Below are 25234 nucleotides of genomic sequence, written 5' to 3'. Positions count from 1 at the left end.
GCTGTTCACGTGGCTGCACCACAGCCCCATGGACAGGTTTGTTTCACAAACCTGTGAAAAATGTTCCTCTGTAGCCTAACAGGAAAGGAAAACAAGAGATGAGTCAACATCACCACGAGAGCAGAAGGGAGATTGATAGGTCTCTTTCATCTGCTCTATTTGAGCATATATGTGATGCTTTCCAGGACTTACAGACATAAAACAGGACTTATTTCCCCCTCAACAGGTTATTTCAGTTCATAAAGATGGGAGGAAGTCTTCTTTCAAATATTTTTTATTTAAAAATGTTTACAGGGAGTTTTCACTAGAAACGGAACCTAAAGCCCCACATTTTTTTTTAATGATGGATGAAACGAAGTATGCAAAAGGCTTTAAATAGTGCAATTAAAAATTCCTTCTCCACTCAGTCAGCTTCCCCGTTAGCCCAAAATTTTAGTAGTGTTTTCCAGGAAAAAAAATAAAATTTCTCTGAATAGTTGTATTGCAAGACAACAAAACAGAATAGAGATAGCACTCATAATATGAGTAGAATTTGATAGACAATAAAATCTACCAGTGAACCAAGAGATGAGATAATTATAGATACATTTACAGTGTTTTAAACATTCTTATTCCATGAAATAGCAAGGTAATTTGTAAACCTGATACTCCTACTTGACTAAACTTTTCACTCCAGAAATACTACAGCTTCAGTCAGACTGGAGTCACAAATGCTGAGAAAGGACACTAATAGATGGCATGTTTCATATTTCAGTAACATCTTCTCTCTAAAAACACCTCAAACCCAGTGGAAAATATCAAGTTAAGCTTCACAGCATATCTCCAATGAAAAGTAATATTTTTCTAATGAGAGTTAATTATTTTCAGTCTGTGAAGGAGCTGCCCAGCAGCTACTGCCCAGAGCAAGAGCTGGGATACTCATGCTAAGCTCAGGCTCAGGAGGCTGAAACACATGACAGCTCACAGGAGGGATTTTTACAACCAAGTAATACTACATCTATGGTTATCCCTGCAAATGGGCCGTTTGGTTTCCAAGAAAAGAAGATAGATGAGAGCAGAAACTACAAAGATGCCTGAATTTGCAAAAGTGAGCAGGTCTGGGGAGGAACCACCTGTGCTTTCAGGACTGGTTTTGCTTTTTATCCTATGAGTTTTCTGAGGGAAGAAGCAGCCCTTCTGTGAAAGCAGAGGCAATGGGAACTGCCCAGAAACCTGTGACACCAGACAATAAAAAGTGGTTGAGTAAACCTGAATGGTGGGTCGGGAGGACGCTTATCCATCTCCAGGCAATTCCATGCAGGAGAAAATGTCTGAGTTGGAAAAATCACACTGCAGGACTTGGAACACGTAATGAGTGAAATGCTCACGTAATGAGTGCTCTCCAAAGTAAGGAGAGCACCTCAGCTTGAAATTATAAACACACCGCCTTGTGCTTTTTAACATCATCCAATGGTCTCGAGACAGACAAATCAAAATGTTAACAACAAGCAAAAGCAAAAAACACCTCCACAAACTGCTACATGAGAAAATGATTTTTTGCCCATTTCAGCATCTAAGTAACTATTTAACGTACACTTGTGACACGATATTGAAGACAACCTTAAAAATATGTGCCTAAAAATATATTATAAATAGCTCTGTTCCTAAGTAATGTACTAAAATTTAAGAAAAAAAAAGAGAATTGTTAATTAATACTGCTCACTGTGTTACAACCTAACTGATGAAGAGAAATGCATTCAGACTTCTAAAATGCCTGTCTCCAAGACCATCAGGGTTAGTTTCTGAGTGGCACGTTTTAAAAACATTTAATCAGTGATCTGAATATGTGTCAACACTTTCTGGTAGTGTGCTATAAAATGTGAACCTTGTCAACAGAAACATAAAAAGGCGACACACTTGGGACACAGAGCTTTTATGCTGACACACTGTAATAATATAATTTTAAAATTTATCATCTGTTTAGCCACAAGCAACAATTAATCTTTTTGACTAATTGCACAATGTTTTAAATAACACCTCCAAAAGAAAAAAACCCAAACATGTTCCATTTTTACCTTCCTTGTCTTCACAACTGTGTTGCTTTCAAAACCTTATGAAGCAACACGCAATAAATTTCACAATAGGATAAAAATGTTAGCAAATAATTTGTTTCCCCCTCCTCAGTTAATAAAATTACTTAACATTGAGCCTGCAAGCGAAAAGAAAACCCCAGGAGTAATGCAAGCATCAGCGGGTTCAGTTCTGTCGCGTTTCTGTCGCATTAAGTGACATTTTATTCCCAAATCACTTAACCTTTGACTTTTATAACTAAACATACAGACCCTGAATTGTTACTGTGGACGGGAACAGCAAGCGACACTGCTGCCAGGCGTTGAAGCCAAGTGCCCCACAGTAGAGGGCGGCTACAGGATGGAAGTAATTGGGCTCACAAGAACCCAAGTTTCACTCCTTGTCACCTGGAAAAGGAGGCAGAAAGGGAAACAGGAGAAGGGGAGATGTTTCTGCTAACGAAAACCCCTCTGCTGAGCACCGCCAGATACATCTCCCTAGGGACCCTAGGCTGGTGTTTTTACAGCATTCCCACAAGTGATGCGCATGTCAGGTAAAGAAGGGGTTAATAATCAGGCAGAGGTGGGAAAAAGCACTTTATAATTAAAAGCTAAATCTTGAACCCAGCTGGAGCTGGATGAGGGACGGGAGGGAGGGACCTGGCAGCTGCCCTCCTCCATCCCCCCCCTTGAGACCATGCTGCGGATGGAGAGGGAAATTAGAAGGTTTTCCAGAACAAAAGCGATGGTCACAAATGTTGGATGCAGCAACTGACCATGATCCCATCAAAGGTTTCTGAGCCAAAATGAACATCAATTTTGTAATGTGAGTGGAGGGGGCTTTTGGAGTAGCAAGGTAAAAGCAAGAGTGGCAAACACCAGCTGTACCTTGGCACCTTGGGAGGGAGGGTAGGAGCCTTGCAGGGAGCTGCAGCATGGTTTTCTGCAGGAAATTCTAGAAGCTTTATTACTTAGCATTTTTACTATTGACAAGGCACGTACAGGTAAGCCCCAAAGCCCAATTCTGCGTCTGACTTGGGCACTTGGAACTTCCATGTTTTTTGCCAAAATACGTCAGAATAATGTCAAACCATATAGATAACTTCGGAGGTTTTTTTGCACAACAAAAGCATCACAGATCATCCTACAAGTATGTTCATGTAAGCATTTTCTGATTAATAGCCACCCTGACTGCCTCCTTCTGGGTGCAGAGGAGCAGGTCACTGAATATGACTCCATGGCTGGACAAATGCAGTTGCATCTGAGAGCTTTGTTTTTCTTTATAAAACCATCTCGATGGTAGAGTACTTTAAATTGTATATATAGAGACTAAGAAAGCTTCTGATTAAACACACAATCGCAGAAATACTTCCTTCAGCCCACTGGCTGAAGACGTTGTCCTGTGCAGCACTCGTCCACGTGAGAGATTTTGTTGGTGTGACGTATGGTCATGAGAATGCCAGGGAGGAACCTGACTGCCAAATTCAATAAGGTACTAAGCCAGTCATGACAGGATTTAGTTTCCAGGCACGGTCCTTGTCAACTTACTGTTAATGATTTTTTTATTAACACAGTAGAAAAAAAATTGAAATCTTCTAGGCTAAATATGGAGCAGTTCCCACCTTACTTTAATTTTAAAGGACAGTTGTATTTGCTTCTCCTGAGAGTGTAATTGCAGGTATCCATCAGCTGGAGAACAGTGGACTCCAAACAGTCTATGAAAATCATCCCTCAAAAAGTTAGAAAATTAGATATTAATTACTTATGACTGATGTTTCTTTAGAGAATGGATTCTTTTCCCAAATAGCAACTATTTGGTCTAACACAAGAGGGTTTGCTCTGTCATTACAGATTCTTTACACTGGCTAAAAGTATGTTAAACTTGTATCTTGAATTAATGCCTACTTTGGAAGTCTGAGAACTGGCAAACCAATCCTGAGCTGTACCCATTATTAGAAAAGGTAGTGATGGTCAGTCAAAGAAACTAACTATTAAAATCTGTTTAATGAGGGGGAGTTTTTCATGGCATGGATCAAGTATTCTTGCAATGCACTCTTCAGTTTACAGCATGCTCTTAATTAGTTGTAGCATCATCCACAGGAGCTACATTTTAAAAGGCAGACATATAGGTAAGGGAATCAAAAAACAGAAATGGAACAGAAAACACAGCAAATATAAATGTGATGAATGACACATTAACAGAATTGTTGTGAGATGGACAGGCGGACAGACGGACGGATGGATGGATGAGTAATGACATTTTGCCCCCTCATTTTGAGGCTGAAACATCAAAATACTGCTGCCATCTGTTGTGCTTGCAGATACCCTCAAGTCTCACTACTAGAAAAGATAGTGTTCAGCTGCAGCTGTGAAAACTATGCAGGGCAAGTTGACCATTTGCAACAAATAACTTCAACAGAGTTGGCCTGGACCATAGGAAGTCATTTGTTCCTCATCCCAAGATGGCATTTTCCAGTTACTTTACAAATCATGCAGAAACATGATAAGACTTCTGCAGAGCAGTGACTAATGTAAAAACAAATACAATTCTACTATGACAAGGAAGGTGTTCACAAACTGCAGGAAGCAGTTTAAAATAAATTGATGTAGGTTTTGAATTGTCCACAAGTTGGGTTTAGCTTCCTTCCATTTACCTTTTACTGCATTAACATTTCTTTTGTGATGGTTGCTGCTGGGAACCTATTGTAAGTTTGGGCAATTAGGATTTTTGTTCCATCTGTCCCTCCCCTCAGTCAATACTGTAGCATCAAAAGAGGCCAATTCAGTGTAGGCTGGCTCCGCTCTAAAGCCAGCTAAAAGAGATGTTAGAATTCACTACTGCTCTGGGTGGAAAGGATAGGGGGGGAAAAGCTATAATCATAAAAACGCTGTTTCAGGCTTGTTGAGTTCTTAAAATAATCTGACTTAAACCTCCTACACAATGCTCACAAGTCAGAGCATGGTAATATACTTCAGTGTAGGTTGCCTCTCTCTCTCTAAATCCAAACTAAAATAGATGTTAGAAATCATTACTGCACTATGTCAAATATAGACTAGGACTGTAATCAGAGGGCTGCGGCTTCAGGTTTCAATGGTTCTTAAAATAATCAGCCTTAAACCTGCTGCAGGAATCAAAGCCTGGTCATTTATATTTTTGTAAGGCTGAGGATTCCATCACCTCAGGCTTCTCCCTGATAAAAAAGCAGCTTGCTCTTTTTTTTTTTTTTCCCACTGAAATAACTTGTGCATGGCAGATATTGGCAGGTAGAATGACACTGGAAACTAGGTACTTCATTTTTGTCAGAAGGTTAACTCCATGTAGAGTCAGGGTATGACCTCAGAACAAAACTGAAGTGCCTCCTCTTCACTGTGTTTTTACCTGAGCTCAGCAGATGTATATTAGCTACCTGAACTCACAACTGCTTTGCAAAGTGAAGGCAATCCTTATATCCCACTACGAAGCACAGTGTTAAAGCGAGCAGCTTTACTCCTTTCCCAAACCATGAATTCCTAGTTTCCTCTTTTCATATATGCAATCCACAGTTTAACTGTTCAAATACAAATCGAAACAAAATAAGGAGAATGCATGTGATAGGGAGTTTACTCTTCTTCCAGTGGCCCAAGAGCTCCTTCTATGTGACCAACTAGTTTTTTATCTCTCTAATCCCACCCTGCTTCTGACTCCTTATTTAATACAGGTTTTTCTGCGGGTGCAGATTAACCACAGCCGTATTTTCAAGTATAAGTACTTCTAGCAGGTCACAAGTTATCTGTGATGCAGGCTATAGACATGAAAATAAGGTAATCTTCCTATTCTTTTGCAAATGCCCATGAAAGAATATGCTTAACATTGTGTAATAACATCCGGACCAGGGGTGGGAAGTGGGAAGGGGCAGGGAGTGCCTCTGATGCTCCTGCCACACTGATGCATTCATTAAAGCTAAATCCAGCCCATGAAAAAAAATGAGCACAAATAACCACACTCATAGAGGCATTTGCCTCTTCTCATTTTTGTTAACACTCAGTATGCTAACTGTGGCCTTGGGATTTATCAGCATTATAAAACATGGTATGCTGTCTTTTGTTCACCCTGACTTTCTGAGAGTCATAGACCTACATGACAACTTTTAAATAATGCTAAATCTCAAGGCCATCTGCTAGCACAGAAAAGTCTAGAAATGTGGAAACCACACTGTTCAAAACCAGAATACTCTAAGCATTATTACCATACATGTTAAAACTTTGTGGGTTTTAATGTTTCAGGTGTAAATTCATTGAAACCTCATTCAGGGAGGGAATTAGAGACTCAGGTGCCCCAGCAGGCACAACACGAAAGCAAGGCAACTGGGTGAGGTTATAGCATCAGGTAGGACTAATGCTCAGTGCAATACACAGCTGACACTGCTCCAAGAAAACTTGCTTCCCAGCCATAATCAGTTTGTCATGGGACAGGGCTGGCCCACCTGTTGCAAGGTGTTCTTCCACAGACAAACACTAAGTCTGAAGGCAAGGCAAGTCCCAAGACGCTATGGGCTGGGGAAAGACCAGTGTCCCGGGAGGTGGAGATGTCCAGGACACTCTCACCACCATCTGCAGTCAGAAATGACTTGGAAAAAATTCACATCACACCTTCTTTGCCCATAGCAAAGCCACTGATTTTGGACTAATACACTTGTTTTCTTTCTCCCAGTCCCTTCAGTTTATCCCAACCAGCTCAGCTTCTGTGCGCTCCCAGTTGAGTTAATCAGAATATATGCAGAGCAGAAGGCAGCATTAGAATAATGTTATTTATGGGACTGAAATACAGTGACTCCCAGGAAGTCATTGAAATTGTAGAAGCAACCACAGTGGTAGTGGAAGAGGCTCCAGAGCAAGCGTTTGAGACATTCATGTTTGCCAATAACTAGAGAGAGCTGTAAATTTTCCCCCAACTTATTATGCTCCTTCACTGACAGGCCAGCGCAGCTGAATGAAGATGGTACAAAGCCTTCCAATGGTCACAGGCTTAGGAGGAAAAGGGCTTATGGTTTACCCCAACTAGAGCAGGAAACCACGAGCCACAAACCCAAGGTTAGGTGTAAAACACATGAAACTATAAATTCAACTTTGGAGAAAGTATCAGAAGAGGCCCATCTCGTGGCAAGTGTGGTCACTGGATAAAGGGAAAAGATGGTCCTGAGCAAGTTTGCACCGGTTTCATGGCCTAGATCAAGCCATAGGCTGTCTGTTTGAAAGGGGGGAAAAGTTAACTACTAAAGAGTTAATCCTAAACAAAAGGTTTCAAGTGCTAAGGAAAAGCGGCCACTGGTTATCCAAGTGACTTAAAGTACTTCAGGATATCTATGCCACATTAATCTTGCATGTATACCTGTCACCTACTCTAGAAATAATTCCTTACAAAGAGATGTTAAGCTTGTCTCAGTAAGATAAAAGGTTTTAAGCTTTTCAAAATGTGGAGTTTTTCTGTGTGAGAGAAAGATGGAAAAGGATCGCGCTGAGTTAAGTAGCATCCACCCACATAAACCAAACAGGTCTGCATCAAATGAATTGTGCTATAAACCTTGGAATTTTACAAGCAAGTTTTATATTAAATCTTTAGAAACCCTTTGTGCTTATGGTTTCAGACAGAATATAAAAGTACCATATAAATATCAGCACAATATAGTAGGCAGCTGTTAGGTACTTTAACCATTCCCAATCAATTATAATAAACAGAGCAAGCACACTGAATTGCATCAGAGTGCCATGCAGTAACCCTCCACCTCCAACTTTTCCTTCCTGCCATTTAAAATTAACCTTGCAATAAATTACTTGTAAAATGACAGAATCTGGAACGTTCTGGAAGGTTTTTGGTAGGCTGGGATGGATACAGAGACTACAATAACTTTTTGAATAACATACAACATTAATGGCAGTAAGAGTCTTTCTATTTTTTTTTTTTTAACCAGCTGCAAAAGAGCAGCAGAATAACCCCAACTATTCCATTCAAAGCAGAAGGGAACCCAAAATGTTGACCCTACAGAAATGCTGGGAAGCAGTGCCATCATGCCTAGCAGGTGAGATTTGCTTATTTGGCTAAAAGCAGACAGAACAAAAAGAAATGCAGCACATGGGAGACTTGGGAGATAAAATGGGGTGGCAGCAAAGCCTTCCCTTATGGCAAGGAAGGGAGCACAGCCTCCTGGAGTAGGTAGCACAGAAGGAAGGAAAGGTGGGAGCCTCCTGGAAGGCAACCATGTGGCTTGACAAATGGAAAGTCACTTCTGGAAGTGATGAACAGGCAAACAGCTTCTTACGTGCAAACAACAACTGTCTGTCTCCTTTGCTTTCTCTTTACACACCTTTAACTCCATCCATTTGGACGTGCTAGTTGCTTCAGATGTGTGTAAAGCTGAGCACGTGGAAAACTCACAATTGAGAAGAACAACATCCTCTTTTGTGTGTGTGCTAAACTACTTTTATCCAAATATGCAGTGCTATTCCAATACTCAGAAAATCATCTAAATTATGCAAGGGCCACAGACAATTCTAATCGTGACTGCTCTCACTTGCACGCTGGATCTGGCTGTAGACATGGATGCTGATTGGTGGGGTCTGTGTCTGGATCACTCCTGAATCAGGCACATGGTGAATCCCACAGGCCTTGCTGAAGTTACGTTTTTATTTACAGTATGCTCTGATATGTGAGGTGGGGAGGACAAAATCTGCTGAGTTTATTTACTATTTCCGCCCACACACACACTTACAGCTGGTATTTTTTTGGCACTTCAGTAGTCACACGTCTCCTAAAGTTATACTGATTTGGATTTAAATACTGTCAGTCAGAGCTATTCTTAACAATTTAGATTTTTTTTCTATGTAATAGCTAATAGTTTTAAAACTCTCCTAAAAATGTGAGAATTTCATAAACTGCTTTCATGCTTCAAAACTCTTAACTAAAAAAACTCTTAACTAAAAAAAAAAAAATTGGACAAACCACTATCTGCCTGAGGAGCAATTTACAGATATATTACAACAGTGTCAGATCAACCTATAGCAAACCGACAAAAAAGAGACTACTTTTTAATTACACATCCTATTAGTACTAGCATTAATATTAGCTGCATCATCAAACAAGATAAGTGTATTCAAAGTCCTGAAAATATTTTTACTTTCTGCAATAAGACTTCTAGACATAGAAGCAACAGCTGAATAGATATCATCCTATTCACTAGAGTACCTTAGACTTGGAAGAAAAAAAATCAAAAGACATTATGGAAAAAACATTTTCCTGTAGCTTCCCTCTCAGCAGGCTGACTTTCCTTTAGCACTAGATTTTAGTTCCTAGCAAGAAGAGGATGGTCAAGCAAAAGAGAAACCAGTAACGCATTGATATTTAAAGATCTGGAAACTTGACCTTTTAATGATCCCAATTCAGCCAAGGAGAAGTTGAGGAAAATGCATTTAGAACTGAGGACAATACATAACATAAGGTGGAGGCTAACACAGACAATGACAATCAGAGCACTTTTGGGCCCAGGCAATACAGTGGCTGCTGAGCCCTATATTTCCATTTCAATGTGACAGGATAAGAACATTGTACTGTCTCCTAAAAGACAGAATATGAGAAAAAATTAAATATTTTATGGGACAAAAAGTCCTCCTGGAGGACCTTCCCTAATTTGTCAGCAAGTCTATCCTCTTTTACAGTGATAAAACACAGTCTGCAAGGCTTCAAACCTGTGTTTTGGAGAATTATTTCTGATGGGGTGAATCATGATGTAAGCTTAAGGCAAGCAGGCCATCACAACAGATTTTACTGCTAAATACCTGTCACAGGCTTGTGTTCAACACTTGAATTCAAGTCAAAATTTCATATTCAAAAAACTAATATCTGTGATATGGCTCTCCTTTTACATCTATCTACCTGTTGTCTGAAACTCTGATATCTGCTTGAGTCACATTACTCTCAGGGACACAGTTTACTAAATTTACAAAATTAATAGTAGTGGATTTACCAGTAACTTGTCTCTTCCCCCTGTAACATCCTCCCAGAAGGATGTCCTTTCCCCACTGGCAATTTTCTCACAACACAGCAAATGTAATCAACATAAAACCTCATTTCATAAGGCAGCTGTAAAGGGAGAGCTACACTGGAAAGCCTTCAATGACCTGTGTACTATTTCATTACCATCTGATCTATAATATAAAGAAACAATATATTTCCAAATTACAGTGTTTTAATAAAGTTATAAAATTAAATAGAGAAATAAAAATCTGAGCTTTCATGAAACCCCCAAAAGGCAAAGAAATGCTCAGAACAGTGGCAAATCTTTCTAGAAGCAAGCAAATCCTCATCCAGCAGAATTTACAGTTGAATTCTGGTAATACATATGTTTTACAATGTACTAATATCTATATCTCTCGTGCTTCTCATTTTGCTGCCATTTTGCAGCAGAAGGATACCTACAACCCAAAATACTGTGACAATATATACAGCCAGCCTGTCACTCATATTTTGAAGACAATATGACACGAAAAGTTTCCACAGAGAATTTGAAACAGAGAGAAGCAGAATCAGTGGTTTCTAGTTTCCAGTTGCAAATAAAATTTTCTGGGAAAATTTACTTGAAAGCAGCCTTAAATGAAAATCTATATAATTAAGGGAAAGACCATTGCTTCAAACAGATTGACTGTCTTCAACAAATTTCTCTCTTTCTAGCTACTCAGATATGCTATATTTCCTAATTATCACCTTTTAAGGGCCATCTGGGCCCCATTCCTCACCATCAGGGGGCAATTCCATTTGCATTGTTCATAGGCTTAGTCATGATCAAGTAGTCTGGTGGTAAAGTTCATTAGAAATTAGAAGAAAAGCATTAAACCTCACACAGTAAACCAAGTAGCTGATACCTACATACCCACAGGAGAGATAAGCATTTAATGCATATTCTCACACGACTTAACAAGTCTTCAATGAGCATTTTTTTTTTTCTAAACTGCTTAAAGAATTATTTGGACTGGTCCCTGACTAGGTACGTAATGAAAATTCAATTCAGTCCCTGCATACTACAAAAAATTTCTCAATTAAAGAGAAATTAATAATAAAATAATAATCTATTAAACAAAATCATATTCTATTTACATCTGTAGGCCTGAAAAGTCTAATAAAACTAACGTAATGATACTATTATTTCTTCTGTTTTTCAAATGTTTGCTATGTTTTGCAAGTCAAAGGCAAGATTTTTTTAGTAATTGAACTGAATATGCAAATACAGATGCACACTCATGCACTGTGTTGTTAAAAAATTTCAGAAACAAAATTTTACATTAACCATATGAGAAGAGTTACTCGCTATTGTCATGTAGCAATAAATATCACTATACATTTCCCAACAGTTCAGTATAAACATGCATGGGGTACCAGAGGAGGAAAACTGAGCAAGTGGTTGGCCTTGTGCCTGCATCTTATAGTATAGGTCAGACCATCACCATGGTCTTCTCAAAGGGTTTGAAAATGGTATTTAGAAAGAACCCAAGGAAGCTCAGAACATCTATGTCATATAAATGATGGACCCAAGGAAGTCAACACTATGACTTCCAAATGCAGCGCCCTGTTTCAAAACAGAAGGGCTGCAGAACTCCTCTTTGATACGGATTTTTTATCTCTGCAGTTTCTGCTTTGTCATTTTATATCCTGAAGCCTGTAGCTTCTGGGAGCTATATGCCCATATGAAAGATGAATTAACACTACTTTTACCACTGAAATCCCTGTTTAGTACTAGGGGAGATCCTGGTAAACTGTGCTGAGACTCACATAACAAAAATTTGGGAATTAAGGACATATTAGTCTGTGGACACTACCCGCTATCTTTCTATGTTACTTAATTCTGGAAAATTTTCAGTCAGCTTGAGAAAAACTGAAATGACCCCATTAATGACGAAGCACTTGTTGCTACAAAATGTGATATGCTTTAACTTGGACACTATAAATATACTTTCCCAGCTGCATAAAAGTTGCGGTATTATTCAGGTAATCTGATGCATTATATGCATCTCACAATTTTTTGGTGAAAAGGTAAATGTCTGCATATCATTTGCCATATCAAGAAGCTGTAGTCAGATGTTAATGTCTAGATTTATCTTTTGAGTATTGTAGGCTGTGTCATATTGGTGATGAACTCAGGCCCCAATACGCTGGAGTAAATAATTTTGATTTTTCAGTGCTGCCTAAGAAACAGATAGGATAGCTTTAAGTTCACTTCCTCAAGAACCTTATATGACAATACACCTCATCGGGGATTCTACTCATCTCTTGCAACTTGGAGGAGTCCTCTCAGAAGCTACATCTGTGAGCCGCTACTGTAGGGAGGAGCACGTACCAGACAGCAGCACTGGGAGACAGCTCTGGTCCTTGCTTGTGAGGGCGTGGCAGGCCTAGGTAGGAATGTCAGTAGAAGGCTGTCCAGATGGCTACTGAACATTGCTGTGAAATGCAAAGTTTGGAAGCTTTAAATCCTCCTTTCTGATTTTAGGCAAGCTGAACAGAACAGCTGATTTCTTGCCTCACATCGGTGTAAATCAAACTTCATAGACACATGTAGACAAATGTAGAGATATTTCAAAAAGAAACTGTATTAATTAGATCAGGCTTCTCTTCTGGATGGTTGCTTTGCCTGTCAGTACCTCTGGGAAGCACTGGTTCATCTTTCTTATTGACAGGAGCATGGCTGAGCTGAGAATTACCAATCACCTGCCAGCACCATGGGTTACCAAGGGCTGATTTTGGTCCTGGGCTGAGAGTACGCAAAATAGTTCCAGGCACCTCAAACAAATGCTTACAGTATGGCCAGTCTGCAAGTGATGAGCTCAGAGTTTGCAAAACAGATGTTGCCATTTCACATTAAAAATATAGGTAATTTTCCAGCTTTTCCCAACAGCTGTGCCTTTTAGTAGAATAGCCTACACCTGCTTTTGAATAATTCTTTACTATTTTCACTGAACAGTAAAACTCCAGTAAAAATACAAGCCTTGAGTGGACCTATAAAGCCAGCAAATGCAGTAAAATGTCACTGCCATGTCACAGAATTGCTTAACTACTTAACACTGCACAAGGAGTGTGTTTTCATAGTTGTGTTGAGTTTTAGCTACCTGGCTCCTACTGACTTTAATGGGAATCACACAGCTAAAACTCCATGCACCACTTTGATACTTCAAAGTAATTTTTCAGTCCCCTGGAGAAGGTCATAGAAATATTAAAAACTAAAGCATTCTCCAAGGATCTCAGATTAAAGACTTGCATCAGACTTTATAAAAGTGATTGGTCAAATATATAATATACTCTTAATGTTCTAGCTCCTGGTTTGTTTTCTTTAGAAAGAACCTTTGTGATGCTTTTCACAAAAGGCAATATAAAGCATAAAGAAGAGCTCAGCAAGGTATAACACGAAGACATACAGAAGAGCTACTTGATACATGTTTACAGTGGTAAAGAGTTACTTATGTTTTTGAATATGGTGATCAAATTCAGGGCAATTCTTAATTAAGACATTGTTGCAACTCTATACTATTTGATTGCAAGCAATACTATAACACAAATATTTTTATTCCCTTTCATATGTTCTCTGTTCTCTTTTGTCCCCATAATTTACAATGTGGCCATAAAACTCCATTTCCATATTTCTTGCCTAAAGTGGGGTTGACATAACTGCTCTTTCAGACCTCAGCATGCACCTCCTCTCCTTTGTAGAGGGTTACTGGAAATACACAACCTTCTTTCTGCTTAGAGCTTTGACATCCTCATAAACCCATTAGATTTGCCACATTGAAGGCAAACTGTATCTACACTATCAGCTGTACAGACAGTGAGTGAAAGCACTAGGAAAGATGATGAAGTAAACATGAATTCAGGAAACTTGTACTGAATTTCGCTTCATGTTTTTGAAGGCACAAGCAGCAACCAACATCATAAACTAATTGTTCATTTGGTGGTGTTACAAAAAAAATGGTATTTATATACAAAATCATCTAGTAATATAATAACCTCAATAAAAATAAAAGTGCTTAAGAGAACATAGACAGCACAGTCACAGAATCTCCAAATGACACAGAATCACTTAGCTTGGAAAAGACCTCTGAGATCATTGAGTACAGTCTTTGACTCATCACCACCAAGTGGTGCCAAGTCCAGTCATTTCCTGAGCACCTCCAGGCATGGTGACTCCACCACCTCCCTGGGCAGTCCATTCCAATGTTTAACAATTCTTTCTGCAAAGAACTTTCTCCTGATGTTCAACTTGAATCTCCCCTGATGCAGCATGAGGCCATTTCCTCTCGTCCTATTGCTGGTTGCCTGGGAGAAGAGGCCAACCCCCACCTGGCTACAACCTCCTTTTGGGTAGCTGTAGAGAGTGATAAAGTCACCCCTGAGCCTCCTTTTCTCCAGGCTAAACAACCCTAGCTCCCTCAGCTGCTTCTGACAGTACTTACTCTCTAGACCCTAGTCTTTCCTGGGTCCTTTCTTCATACTGAACTAAACATCTCATGTTTAAATTCCAAAGCTGAAAAGCAAAACTAGAAAAAAAAGCCAATGCACATAAAACCAATAAAGAACATTTTAAGCATGCAGTGTCTACCATACACTGATGAAATATCTTCAGCCTTCCACCTAGAAGCAAACTGAGAAGCTCACTAGCCACACCAATTCTCCCAAAATACTACATCCTGCATAAAACCACTGCCAAGGCATGTGGAATAAACCCATATTTATTACCAGATAATCCCAGCTATAGCCTAAAAAGCATGAATCAGAAAAATATAAGCATGTGTAAATACACAGACAAACTCTGAAATGGACAACCATGCCCCTCTAATGCCTCCAAGCTATTACATACACAGATTTAAGGAGAAGAAGCATATACATGCAAGCAATGGTTTCTGTAAAACTGGAGGGTTTGTTTGTGTTTCCGTCATCCCTACGTAGAGTTGTCAAGTTACAGACCAATTAGGCTGAAATAACCTTGTGCTAAAGTCTTGAACACAAACCAAAGCACTGGGTTGATGCAAAGCAAGTGTTACCATCTTAACCAATTCACATGAAAAATGACTGTGGCAATATCATCACACTATAGGTATCCTAAAACAAAACAGGTCACATTTTGCTTTTTTTGTCACAGGAAAGGCAAATTGATGCATAATTAACAATTGGTCAATGCAAATTCTTTCACATCTTTTAATTGGTGTTAATTAGATTAGAAGTAAATTTTCTTTTATCTCAACACTCTAATGCGAACTAATCTTCTCAGCAGCATGTCAAAGTTTCCCTTTTAATTAAACTTTTCAGCTGGGAACTTCGGCAGCGCTCAGGCAGCAAAATATATAATTTAAGGCACATGAATTGTGCTAGGTTTTATGAATGGAACATCAAAAATTTAAAGCAATGATTAAAAAGGCTGAGCAGAAGGTCAGAAATCTGAATTTTGTGGAGGCAACAGTGAGCTTTTAAAGCTGCTTCAAATATGTCGGCAGCACTCTCCAGCCACCCCTTCCACATTCAAATCCATCCTTTTACAAAGGAAAACTACCCCAAATGTAAAACATCTTCTGTGAATTAACTTCCCCCTTTCATACTGCTTTCCCCCAAATATTGCAGCTCCTCTAGAATTGTTAACGTGCAGAATAAACCACAAAATACATTTAATATCTTTTATGGGAAGTTGACCTGAAATAAAATTTTATGTAGTTAAGGACTTTTGATAGTTCTTCATCCAACTTTTTTCTCTCTCTATGGGGCAACGGTGATTGAAACCTAATGTCTGCTGCACAAAAAGGCCATAAAATGTTTTATGCAGAAGTAAAACAGTAGCCATTAAGTTTTGCTATAATGTTTGAGTAGATATGCAGCATGAAAACATGATAAAAGAGCCATAAACTGATTGTGATCAAATGCAATTACAATGACTTCTCTCCAATGAATGACATGTACTAAATGCACTTACAGTTCCTTGCAAAATTACTTTGGGCAAAGGACCAAGAAAACACTATATCCTTTTTACGAACGGCAGCTTGCCAGGGAAATCGCAAACACACAAGCTTTAATATCTATGGCCAAAAAGCACTTGGGAACTCATTAGGAAAAGGTTAAAAAGATTCAGTTGTGAAAGACGGCTTTTTTTTGTGTGATTAGAGCAGCATCCTGGAGAGTCCAGCATTTGGGGTGTTAGGAAGAAGTGCTCCTGCAGAAAGGAGAGAGGAGTCCTAGGAAGGGTGGGTACCAAACTCATCATGCTTTGAGTCCATGACAAAAGTATATTCCAGAAAAAAGGAATTGTTTTGCAGTTTTTTCCATTAAATTTTTTATCCTGCCCTGATAGAGGACAGCCGGTGAAAATGGCCAGATAGCCTAAAAACATATATTTTACTAGGAATATAGATTTGAAATCGGATGAATCTGACGATTCTTTACTGTGAGAGTGGTGAGGTACTGGGACAGGTTGCCCAAAGAGGCTGTGGATGCCCCATCCCTGGAAGTGTTCAAGGCCAGGTTAGATGGGGTTTTGAGCAACTTGTTCTAGTGGAAGGTGTTCCTGCCCACGGCAGGGGTTAGAACTAAGGTCCCTTCCAACACAAACCATTTTGTGATTCTATGCGTCTATGAAGTACACTGGTTTTTAAAGGTGAATAAGAACCAAGATCTTGGGAGTTTCATCCTTTTGAGTGTGTTTTGGTATTTTGATCAGATAACCTAGTTTAACTTTTACTCATTTCTATATTTTGAGTAGTCAAATCAAACCCCTGGATTTCCTAAGGAGCACACTCCAAGGAGAAGACACAGTCAGGTGTCAGAAGGTGGTGAGAAGTGCCAGGTATTTCTGTGGCTAACAAGATTTAAGGAAGATGGTGCAAAGATATTCCAAGTAATCTCTGCTCCAAAGGCAAACATGCAATACTAACGTGGCAACAGCAGTAATTTCCGCAAGGGTGAAACTGCCCTGAAGTATTTTGAAAAGTGCAAACCAAGTAGCACTTTTTCTATAGTACCATCATTTTCTATGTCTCCCTGGAAATAAAGTGAATGGAAAACAGGACCAGAATTTAGGCCATTTTCTTTATACAGGAAAGACAACATAGAGTTGGAGCTACAGATGTAAATCTGCCTTTATTGGTATTTAATAAAGGCAGTGAAAAAAGCCACCAAACTATCACTTTCATTGTCTAAGAAAGTACAATTATTACATTTTAGGGGCACCTAGAAAGTGCTGATGCTTAGTAAAGGCACTAAATGGGCTACCAAAGCTATTATGATACCCAGGAACAAGGTGAGGAGAGAACTGAACCTCCTTAGTGAAGGAATGAATTCCCACCACACCACCAGGATCCATTTTAATGAAAGCTTAAGATTTTATTATTCAATTTTATTTGATTTGATTAGTTTGATTTTATGAACAGCTTATAGAGTTTCTACCAAGATGAATTATTTATCAAAGGAAAAAAAAGAAAATAAATACTAACCAGGCTTCTTCTAATCTAACACTAGCAATGCAGAGCAGTTAGGTTTTTTTATACTGGTACACAGGTTAAGGGTTTATCAGTCCTTTTTATATAAACTTCAGATTCATAACTTACATTAAAATTAACTGAACATTCAATGCTATATAAGGTGACATTGTAAGGAGCTCTTAGTATACAGTAAAGTACAAATCAGAAAGGACAGAAAAACTCCTTTCTAACTCTTAGCCTGTCTGAAAAATGTCATCCTAGATACCAATATCGCCACTAAAAGAGTGAAGAAACACACAGTAACTCAAACTCCCTCCCCAGAAAGAAATTAATCTCTCCTTCTAAAAACCAGAGCTCTCTCAGTCTTCTACTGCCTTATTAAATCATAAAGCACAAACAAACATCAAAGCATTGCTGCAACTTCATATAATTACTCTAAGACCTCCTAGACTGTGTTAGAAGATGGGAGGAAAATTTGGATGTGAAAGAGGTAACGTTCACTGCTCTAGAAGCAATGCTGGGATACAGCACTGGGCTTCGGTGCCTCCCTGCTCAAAAGGTTTTTTAAAAAAAATCCTGTAGATTAGTTTTTAAAAATCCTGTACATTTAATATTATCAATTTTGCAATAGTGACTACCAGTCAGTAATTACTAATGGTAACAATTCTACTGAAGTTTAACAAGGGAAATGTCTACATGAAGATGTAGCACTCACGGAACAAAACCCTTCTACAGCAGAGTGTTAAATAACAGTACATTCAAAAATGGGAACATTCAGACTCCTTCTAAAGTGTGCTCATATGGTGAGGAATAGTCCCTTCTCTAGGTTTTTAAGAAGAACCCAGATTTATCACTGCTAAACTTCTACTCCTTAGTGCAAATTGTTCTTGAGCATGAACTGGTCCTCAGCAGTGGTGTGCATAGTGGGTAAAACATGAAACAGTGGTGCTAACAGTTAAGACTGTACAAGGTATAAAGACTGTATGAAGAAGGTGTGACACAGCCTGACTCTGCCCGGTGTCCCCCAGTAATGAAAAGAGTTAGACATTTGCATTGCTGGTGTTAAACATACCACGAGCAATACAATTCCTTCACAGAGGGGATGGAAGTCCTAGAGACCCTGGTTGACTCTTGGTTGGAGGAAGCTCCCACTTCTCTTGGTTTTTGAAAGCCACACTTCCACCTGCATCAAATCTAAGTAACCAAATAAACAATATGCAGTAACATCCAAGAATAATCTTCAGGTGGTTGTCTGATGGTTCTTGGTCAAAGGAACAGCAGCAGCAGTTCAAGGATTTTGATGGACTATATTCATGTCCACTGTGAAGCTAGAGTTAGAGCTGCATGAACTATGCAGCATCAGCCCTTCCCTCATTTCCAAAACTGAGGAACTGATGGCAGCCTGCCGCAAGCATGAAAATTAATGCAAGTGTCGGACTTGCAAATAATATTTAAACTCCTCCAGAAAAATGGCCACTTAAAAAAACTCCCAAAATTGAGGAGAAGACTCAGAGAAACATCTGATTACGAAGAATTACAGTAATCTATTAATTTAGTTCTTGAAACCTCTGGGAGCAAGCTCTGCTTCTTGACAAAAACCCTTCTGCTTTCTCTTACCAAATACCTGGCCATTATAATCTTGGCCATGCCACTGGTGTCTGGATATAAAATCCTGAAAGGATAACGTTGGTACTTGTCATGCATCAAAAACCTCTTTTTTGATGTGAAATGGAAGATTTGGTGAAAATGAAGCTTATATGCAATAGCGAAAACTCCCCGTGGAAACTGTAAAAAGTCCATGTGCACCAAAATTCTGTTTTACTTACTGAAACTTTTTGCTCAGCCACTGCTGTGGGAAGGCGATACAAGGAGCCCCATGCTGCTACTACCTCCAACATAAAGTATTTTCTGGTGAGTCTCTTGCCACCCACTCAGCCCTCACCAAACTACCTACTCCAAAACAAAATGATCTTTGGCACACACGAGTAAATTGCTGCAGCACAGACATATCTGGACAGTAATTAATCACTCTGAATGCTCAATGTGTTTGGATATAAAATTAAGAAAGTCGGGTTGTTAAAAAATGACAGATTTAAGCACCATCTGGGCTCTGTGGCCACAGTGGCGCGAATTCCAAAGGAAGGCTTACCAGTGCATGATCCGAGAATCCCATCTGTCTCAGCTGAAACGAAACAAATAAATAAATAAACCGGCAGCCTCATTTACAAGGTTTTCCCAAGTTTCCCTATTTAAAAATCAACTTGCAATAGGAAAGAATAAAAAATTAAACGTATTACATCTTCAAAATGTGTCTTATGCCTTTTACATATATTTTTAATGTATTATAACTCTACGGAAAAATCTCTATACAGGTATACCTATATAGATGACACATTTTGAGTTGAGACAGCATTTCCTACTAAAAGTATGTTTTCATAAAAATATAATGCTAGTAAAGAATCAGCGTGATAAGACTCTTCCATTGATTTGGGGAATTCAAAATTCCTTTCTGGCACCCACAAACTCTCTTAGCTCCTTCCCCAAGGCACTGCTCACTTGCACCCACCCCATGCCAGCTCTGCCTGTGGATGAAATGCAGCCTCCTCGGTTCCCAAGAGACCTCCCTCTGGCCACCTCGCTGCAAGGGCAGAAGCCACACAAACTAAAGTCACCTGCAACTAGTTAACCTGCAGGATTTCTTCAATAAAACTTGCCTGGCATGGGAAAGGGAAATAAATAAATCATTCAAGACAGATGAACACAGAATATGAACACAACTATTTGCCTCAGAAAAGCTTAGCCAGGTGGGGGTTAAGCACAGAGGTGAACCCCAGGAATACTCTGGTGTAGTTCCCAGGAGTCCGGTCCAAGTGCCTCTCTCCACCTGAATGAGCATTAGGCTGACTGAATGGACAATGTCTGGTTCTCAAGCACCTTTGTGCCCCAGCCCTCAGGACAGTGCTTTCTGTGTCAAGGAGCCTCTTTTTGCTTTGCAGGAAAGATGGGACTCTCCATCCTTGGCAGCTTCTGCCCTTGGCATGTACCCTGACCCCTCACATTATCTCAACTCATATGTAGCTCACCCAAAGGAAGAGAAACCACAAAATTGGCACCCATTGAAGCCACACTCTCTTCTCCTGCTCCAAAGCCAAGGCTCACTTTTCCTGCAGATAAGGGCAAAGGACATATTGCCACAGACATCTGTGGGACTTTTCTGAGGTCTTGGGGAAGAGGCTTCTCCAAGGGGTTTGACTATGCCTCAACCTCTTCTCCAGCCAACAAGTGACCACCACCTCTCTTGCACAGCCACTTTTCACTAAAACTGAATCCTCCTTCTCATTCTGCCAACCTCCAGGAGCTTGAAGAAACTCCTCAGATGAATCAGAAGGAAATATGTCCAAAAAGTACTATTTAGTATTTTTAGACTTAAATAACAGATATCATTATACTGTATAATATTACAGCTTCTTTCAAATAGAGACATTCGTATGAAGGCTTAATCCTGGAAAGATTTTTTTTCAGATTTTACCTTCAATAGATCTCTTTGCATTTGCAATATTGAATATGTGGGTACATTTTTCATTAATAGTGTAACGCTGCTTTGGCCCTGTTCTCTGCCGAACAAATGAGAGTTATTTGGACCCAAATGGGTGAGCAAATAGGTAATATATTCTGTCACTTAAAACTGGTTTAAATCAATGGCATTAAGTTTGTTTATTATTTCCTTTTTTTTAAAATTTGTTGTGTAGTTTGTGGGGCTCTCCTTTCAGAAAACTCCTGCAAACTCCTGCAGGCATCACCGAGAACTCACTAAGACTATGATAAATATGAGGAGTTTCCATACAGCTCTATATACAAAACTGTTGCAGATTTTCCATAAAATCTTCGATAGGAATTCGCTACACATTACAAAGAATAGAAATAAAAAGGAGGAAATGTGATTATTCTTAAATCTTCTCTCAGGAGATGTCTAACAGAAAGATGATCTCTGCATAACCACAGAAATGAAGGAATCTGGAAAAATCACACACAAGAGCAAGCTTCTGTACAACAAAATGATGCCAGGGCCTGATGCTGGGAAGTAGCAGGGAGCAGCTGCTGCTCCATTGAAGCTGCTCCACGGGAAGGTCTCAGCACCTCCGATGGTTGGGCTCTGGGGCCCTGTAAAGGTGAGCTGGCAAGGACTGCCCTGCTACTCTGCACTCCTCCATTGCTGTTGATCTGCTACTGAAATAAATGACATTTACAGCCATAATAACAGAAGCACAGTGATTAATGGGAGGGCTATGCCCCAGGTGATGGGGATGGCTGATGGCTAGCGGGTGACCAGCACAGCTCACCTTGACATTCCTATGCATCCTTCCCGGAAGGACTGCTTATCTGAGACCCTTTGAGAATCCCTGTTTTTGGAAGATGACAACAAATGCAAAGTACTGTCATAGTTATTGTAGTGCACAGTTTCAATCAGCAACAAATATTTTCTCAATAAACACTATTTATGAATTTTCTAGTAGACAGACAAAAGATGTTTTTGTTCCCTCAGCAGATGCTGCATAAAAATGAATACACATCCCAAAAATGGGCATCTATTTTTTCTCTACAAATAAACCAGCACATGCTTACAAATTTTTCTTTGTTTTATCAGTTTCATCAGCCTTAAAATAAAATGAAAATATGTCTTTTTATCTGTAGAATTTTGAAGTGTTGTAAAACCCTTAGAGTGCAAAAATAGGCACAGAGCATTTCAAATAAGCTGAAAGAAAATATTTAATATTTTTACAATATGGTAAAGTAAGCTATACTATAAATAACATACATTTTATTTCTCTATAATTTAGTCTTTATCATCCTGGTTCTTTCACTATTAAGACCATATATTGGGGTTTATATGTGGAAAGCTGGTACAAGTTTCCCTGCGAGAGAGTTTTTGTACCAGCTAGGTAAGAAAATAATGAACTCAATCTCATCACTACACACCTTCTTGGGAACATGGTCCACAGAAAGGGTAAACATTTTCAGATTGTGTTGTGGTGGCGAGGGCAAGCTATGCTTGATGCCGATCAGAGTGGAGTCATATGGCCCATGGGCTACTGATCCATTTGCATTGCATTTGGTATCATCTCCTCCCTTTACAGAACAGCTGTGTAAACTGAAGGGAAGGGAAGAGAAGGGAAGGGAAGGCAGCAGGGATTTAGTCTGGGGTTTGAGGGGGTGAACACACATCAGAGGGGACAGAGGAAAGAAAGGCCAGGCAGTCCAGCTGCAGCTCTGACACTGGACAACAAGCATCCCTCTGCTAACCCCACGGAAAGCAAAAGCAAAGCATTTGGGCTGTGGGATGCACATGGGGACACAGCAGGAGCCAGCATTGGGAAGCCTGGGGAAAGCAAGGGAAGAGTGTAGCCTAGCCTGGCCAAATTATTTCAGAGAGGACACAGCCCAATGGGCTGCCAGAGACAAAACCATTGCTCCAGATAGCAGGCTTTGGACACAGAGACTGCCTGGGTGCCATAGTGGGCAGTTGCATCTCCAGCAGGCAGGATCCCTGTCCAGAGGGCAGCTGTGGGGCCAGGGAGCCAGAGTTGGGTGGGACAGACAATGCTGGGGCAGCCTGTGGAGCCAGCCGGGAGCACACGGGGCCTGAGTCCTCCCGAAAAAGGAATGCCATTTTCTACTTTGGGTGTGAGAATGTTTTGCAGCCCTTGGGTGAACTGCAACCTGTCTGTGCCTTGCAGTTTTTTGAGTGGTAAAAGGGCTTGAAGTGCACATCCGCCTGATAGTGCTCTGCACTTCTAGGAGAAATTGTAAATACTTGGAGATTCTTGGATGAAAGGATTAAAAATATAATTACCATAAAGAAAAACACATAAGAATTTTCCTTATGGGGAATGTCTCTTGTTTTACATAAATTTTCTATACAAATTAAGTCGAAATGATTCTAGCCACGTTAAAAAAATTAGATCTCATTAAATGTTCGCTTTGCGTTGAACACTGAAATTGGCTGGGTGACATTTCTGAAGAGTTTGCATGCAAGAAGTAAAACTTAAGGGAGTAAAAGGCAAAATAAAAGTCGGTCCTTAGTGCTGAACCCAAATTATGGTGAAATCGAGTTAAACAACAGCATGTGTTGGTGCTAATTTCCACTCTCAGAGACAAATTATTTCTGAAATTCCTTGAACTCGCTGTGATTACCCAGCCGATGTTGGCTGCCTCAGAGCAGGCACGGCACCATTTCGGCGACGAACCTTTACAGAAGCGGCAAAGCCACCGAAATTATATGAAGATTAATAGAAATCTGAACCACGCTACATCTAAAATAAACAAAAGCTTTTGTAGCCGCGCTGAAAGGCCCATAAAAGTAAACTACAACCTCGGCAAAGCCTTTTAAACTGACAAAACAGGACGGCAGAGGTCAGGGAGGCAGGCGGGTCAGCAAAGCCCTGCCTGCAGGTTTGGGGGTTGCTCCGTGTCCCTCCTCAGTCGCTCGCTCACATGGGGGCCTCGCCGGGGCCAGGGAGAAACCCCACCGCCGCTCCTCCCTCCGCCGAAGCAGGAACACTTGAACTGCCCTTCTGTCTCAACAAAACTTTAGTTTGCTGATTGGGCACGAAACAAAAGAAAGACAGCGGGACGCGATTTATAAGGGGGCAGGGTAGGCTGACATTCTATTGTACTCCAGAGGTATCCACAAGCTGTTAATTCCATTTTAACATTGTTAATAAGACTGTTAACACATCTGACTTTGTTTAGAGACTTTGAAAACATCAACAAACTAAAGAAAAAACAAAACAAAACAAAAAAAATCAAGAACTCCACCCCCACTAGAAGTAAAATACGATCTTTTCAAACAGCATCAAACATCCAAACGTGACGCTTCTGCGTGTTCGGACCTGGTACCGAGGAGGAAGGATGGCAGGGAGGCTCAGGGACATGTGTCCACATATTCTTCACCCTCTCGTTAGACTATTGAGCTATTCACATTTTCCAGGTTAAATTTCAAGGACTCGTTTCTAACACCACTGCCGTTTTGAGAAGGAGAGGGAATAAACCTGGACTCCCCCCTCCGTGCACACCTCCTCTCCCTCGCTCGCGCTTGCACGCAGGCAAATGTGCAGATTTAATCAGTGTGGAATGTTTTAAATGAATAATTGGGTCTGACAGATTTATTGCAGTTAATTTTGCAATAGAATGGAAAAATGTTTGGATCTCAGCCTTTAAAGTATTAGGAAAACAATTAATCCATCACATAACGGAAATTCCTGTATTACACCCTCATGTCCAATTAAATAATGTCAAGTAATCTTACATTGTAAAATGCTGAAATTGAAGCTCAACTCATTGAAGGGAATATGTTTTAATTTTTTTCAGGGACCTCGAAACAAAATTCATGTCAAATTAAAATCAGATGCTTCGATAAAAGTCTTTTTTGGTTTGTTTTATTTGGAGGGGGAGATTTTTTCAAGTAGAAAAAAAAAATCTAACAAAGAAAAAACCCCAGCCTTACTCAAAAAACAACGATTTCTCTTTTGCTCTTCAGTCTGTGCATCAAGAACGCTGCCTTAGCAAGGCAATCTCGAAGCAAATCAAAAGCTTTAGGATGAAGTCTGCAACCGCAGAAAAGAACTTTAAAAGCATATAATCAGCACTTCTCTTTTCCAGCAGACAGAGGGGCTGATTCCAGGGTACTTACTCAGACACAAATCTCCGAG

General features: G+C 39.9%; 1 protein-coding gene across 2 annotated transcripts in view; it reads right to left on the bottom strand.

Moving 5' to 3' along the window:
- CLYBL (citrate lyase beta like) overlaps window positions 1–19701 on the bottom strand; it is a 128767-nt gene extending 109066 nt beyond the window's left edge. For both annotated transcript variants that reach the window (XM_018071518.2, XM_018071519.2), the window contains exon 1: window positions 19675–19701. In XM_018071518.2, the coding sequence (XP_017927007.1) occupies window positions 19675–19682 (8 nt within the window). In that variant the 5' untranslated portion in view covers window positions 19683–19701. The remainder of the gene's footprint in view (window positions 1–19674) is intronic.
- Window positions 19702–25234: the final 5533 nt, after the last annotated feature.

This window comes from Manacus vitellinus, unplaced genomic scaffold, assembly GCF_001715985.3.
Source record: "Manacus vitellinus isolate BGI_N305 unplaced genomic scaffold, ASM171598v3 scaffold_2_pilon, whole genome shotgun sequence".
NCBI lineage: Eukaryota > Metazoa > Chordata > Aves > Passeriformes > Pipridae > Manacus > Manacus vitellinus.
This window is presented reverse-complemented; position numbering and strand designations above follow the sequence as displayed.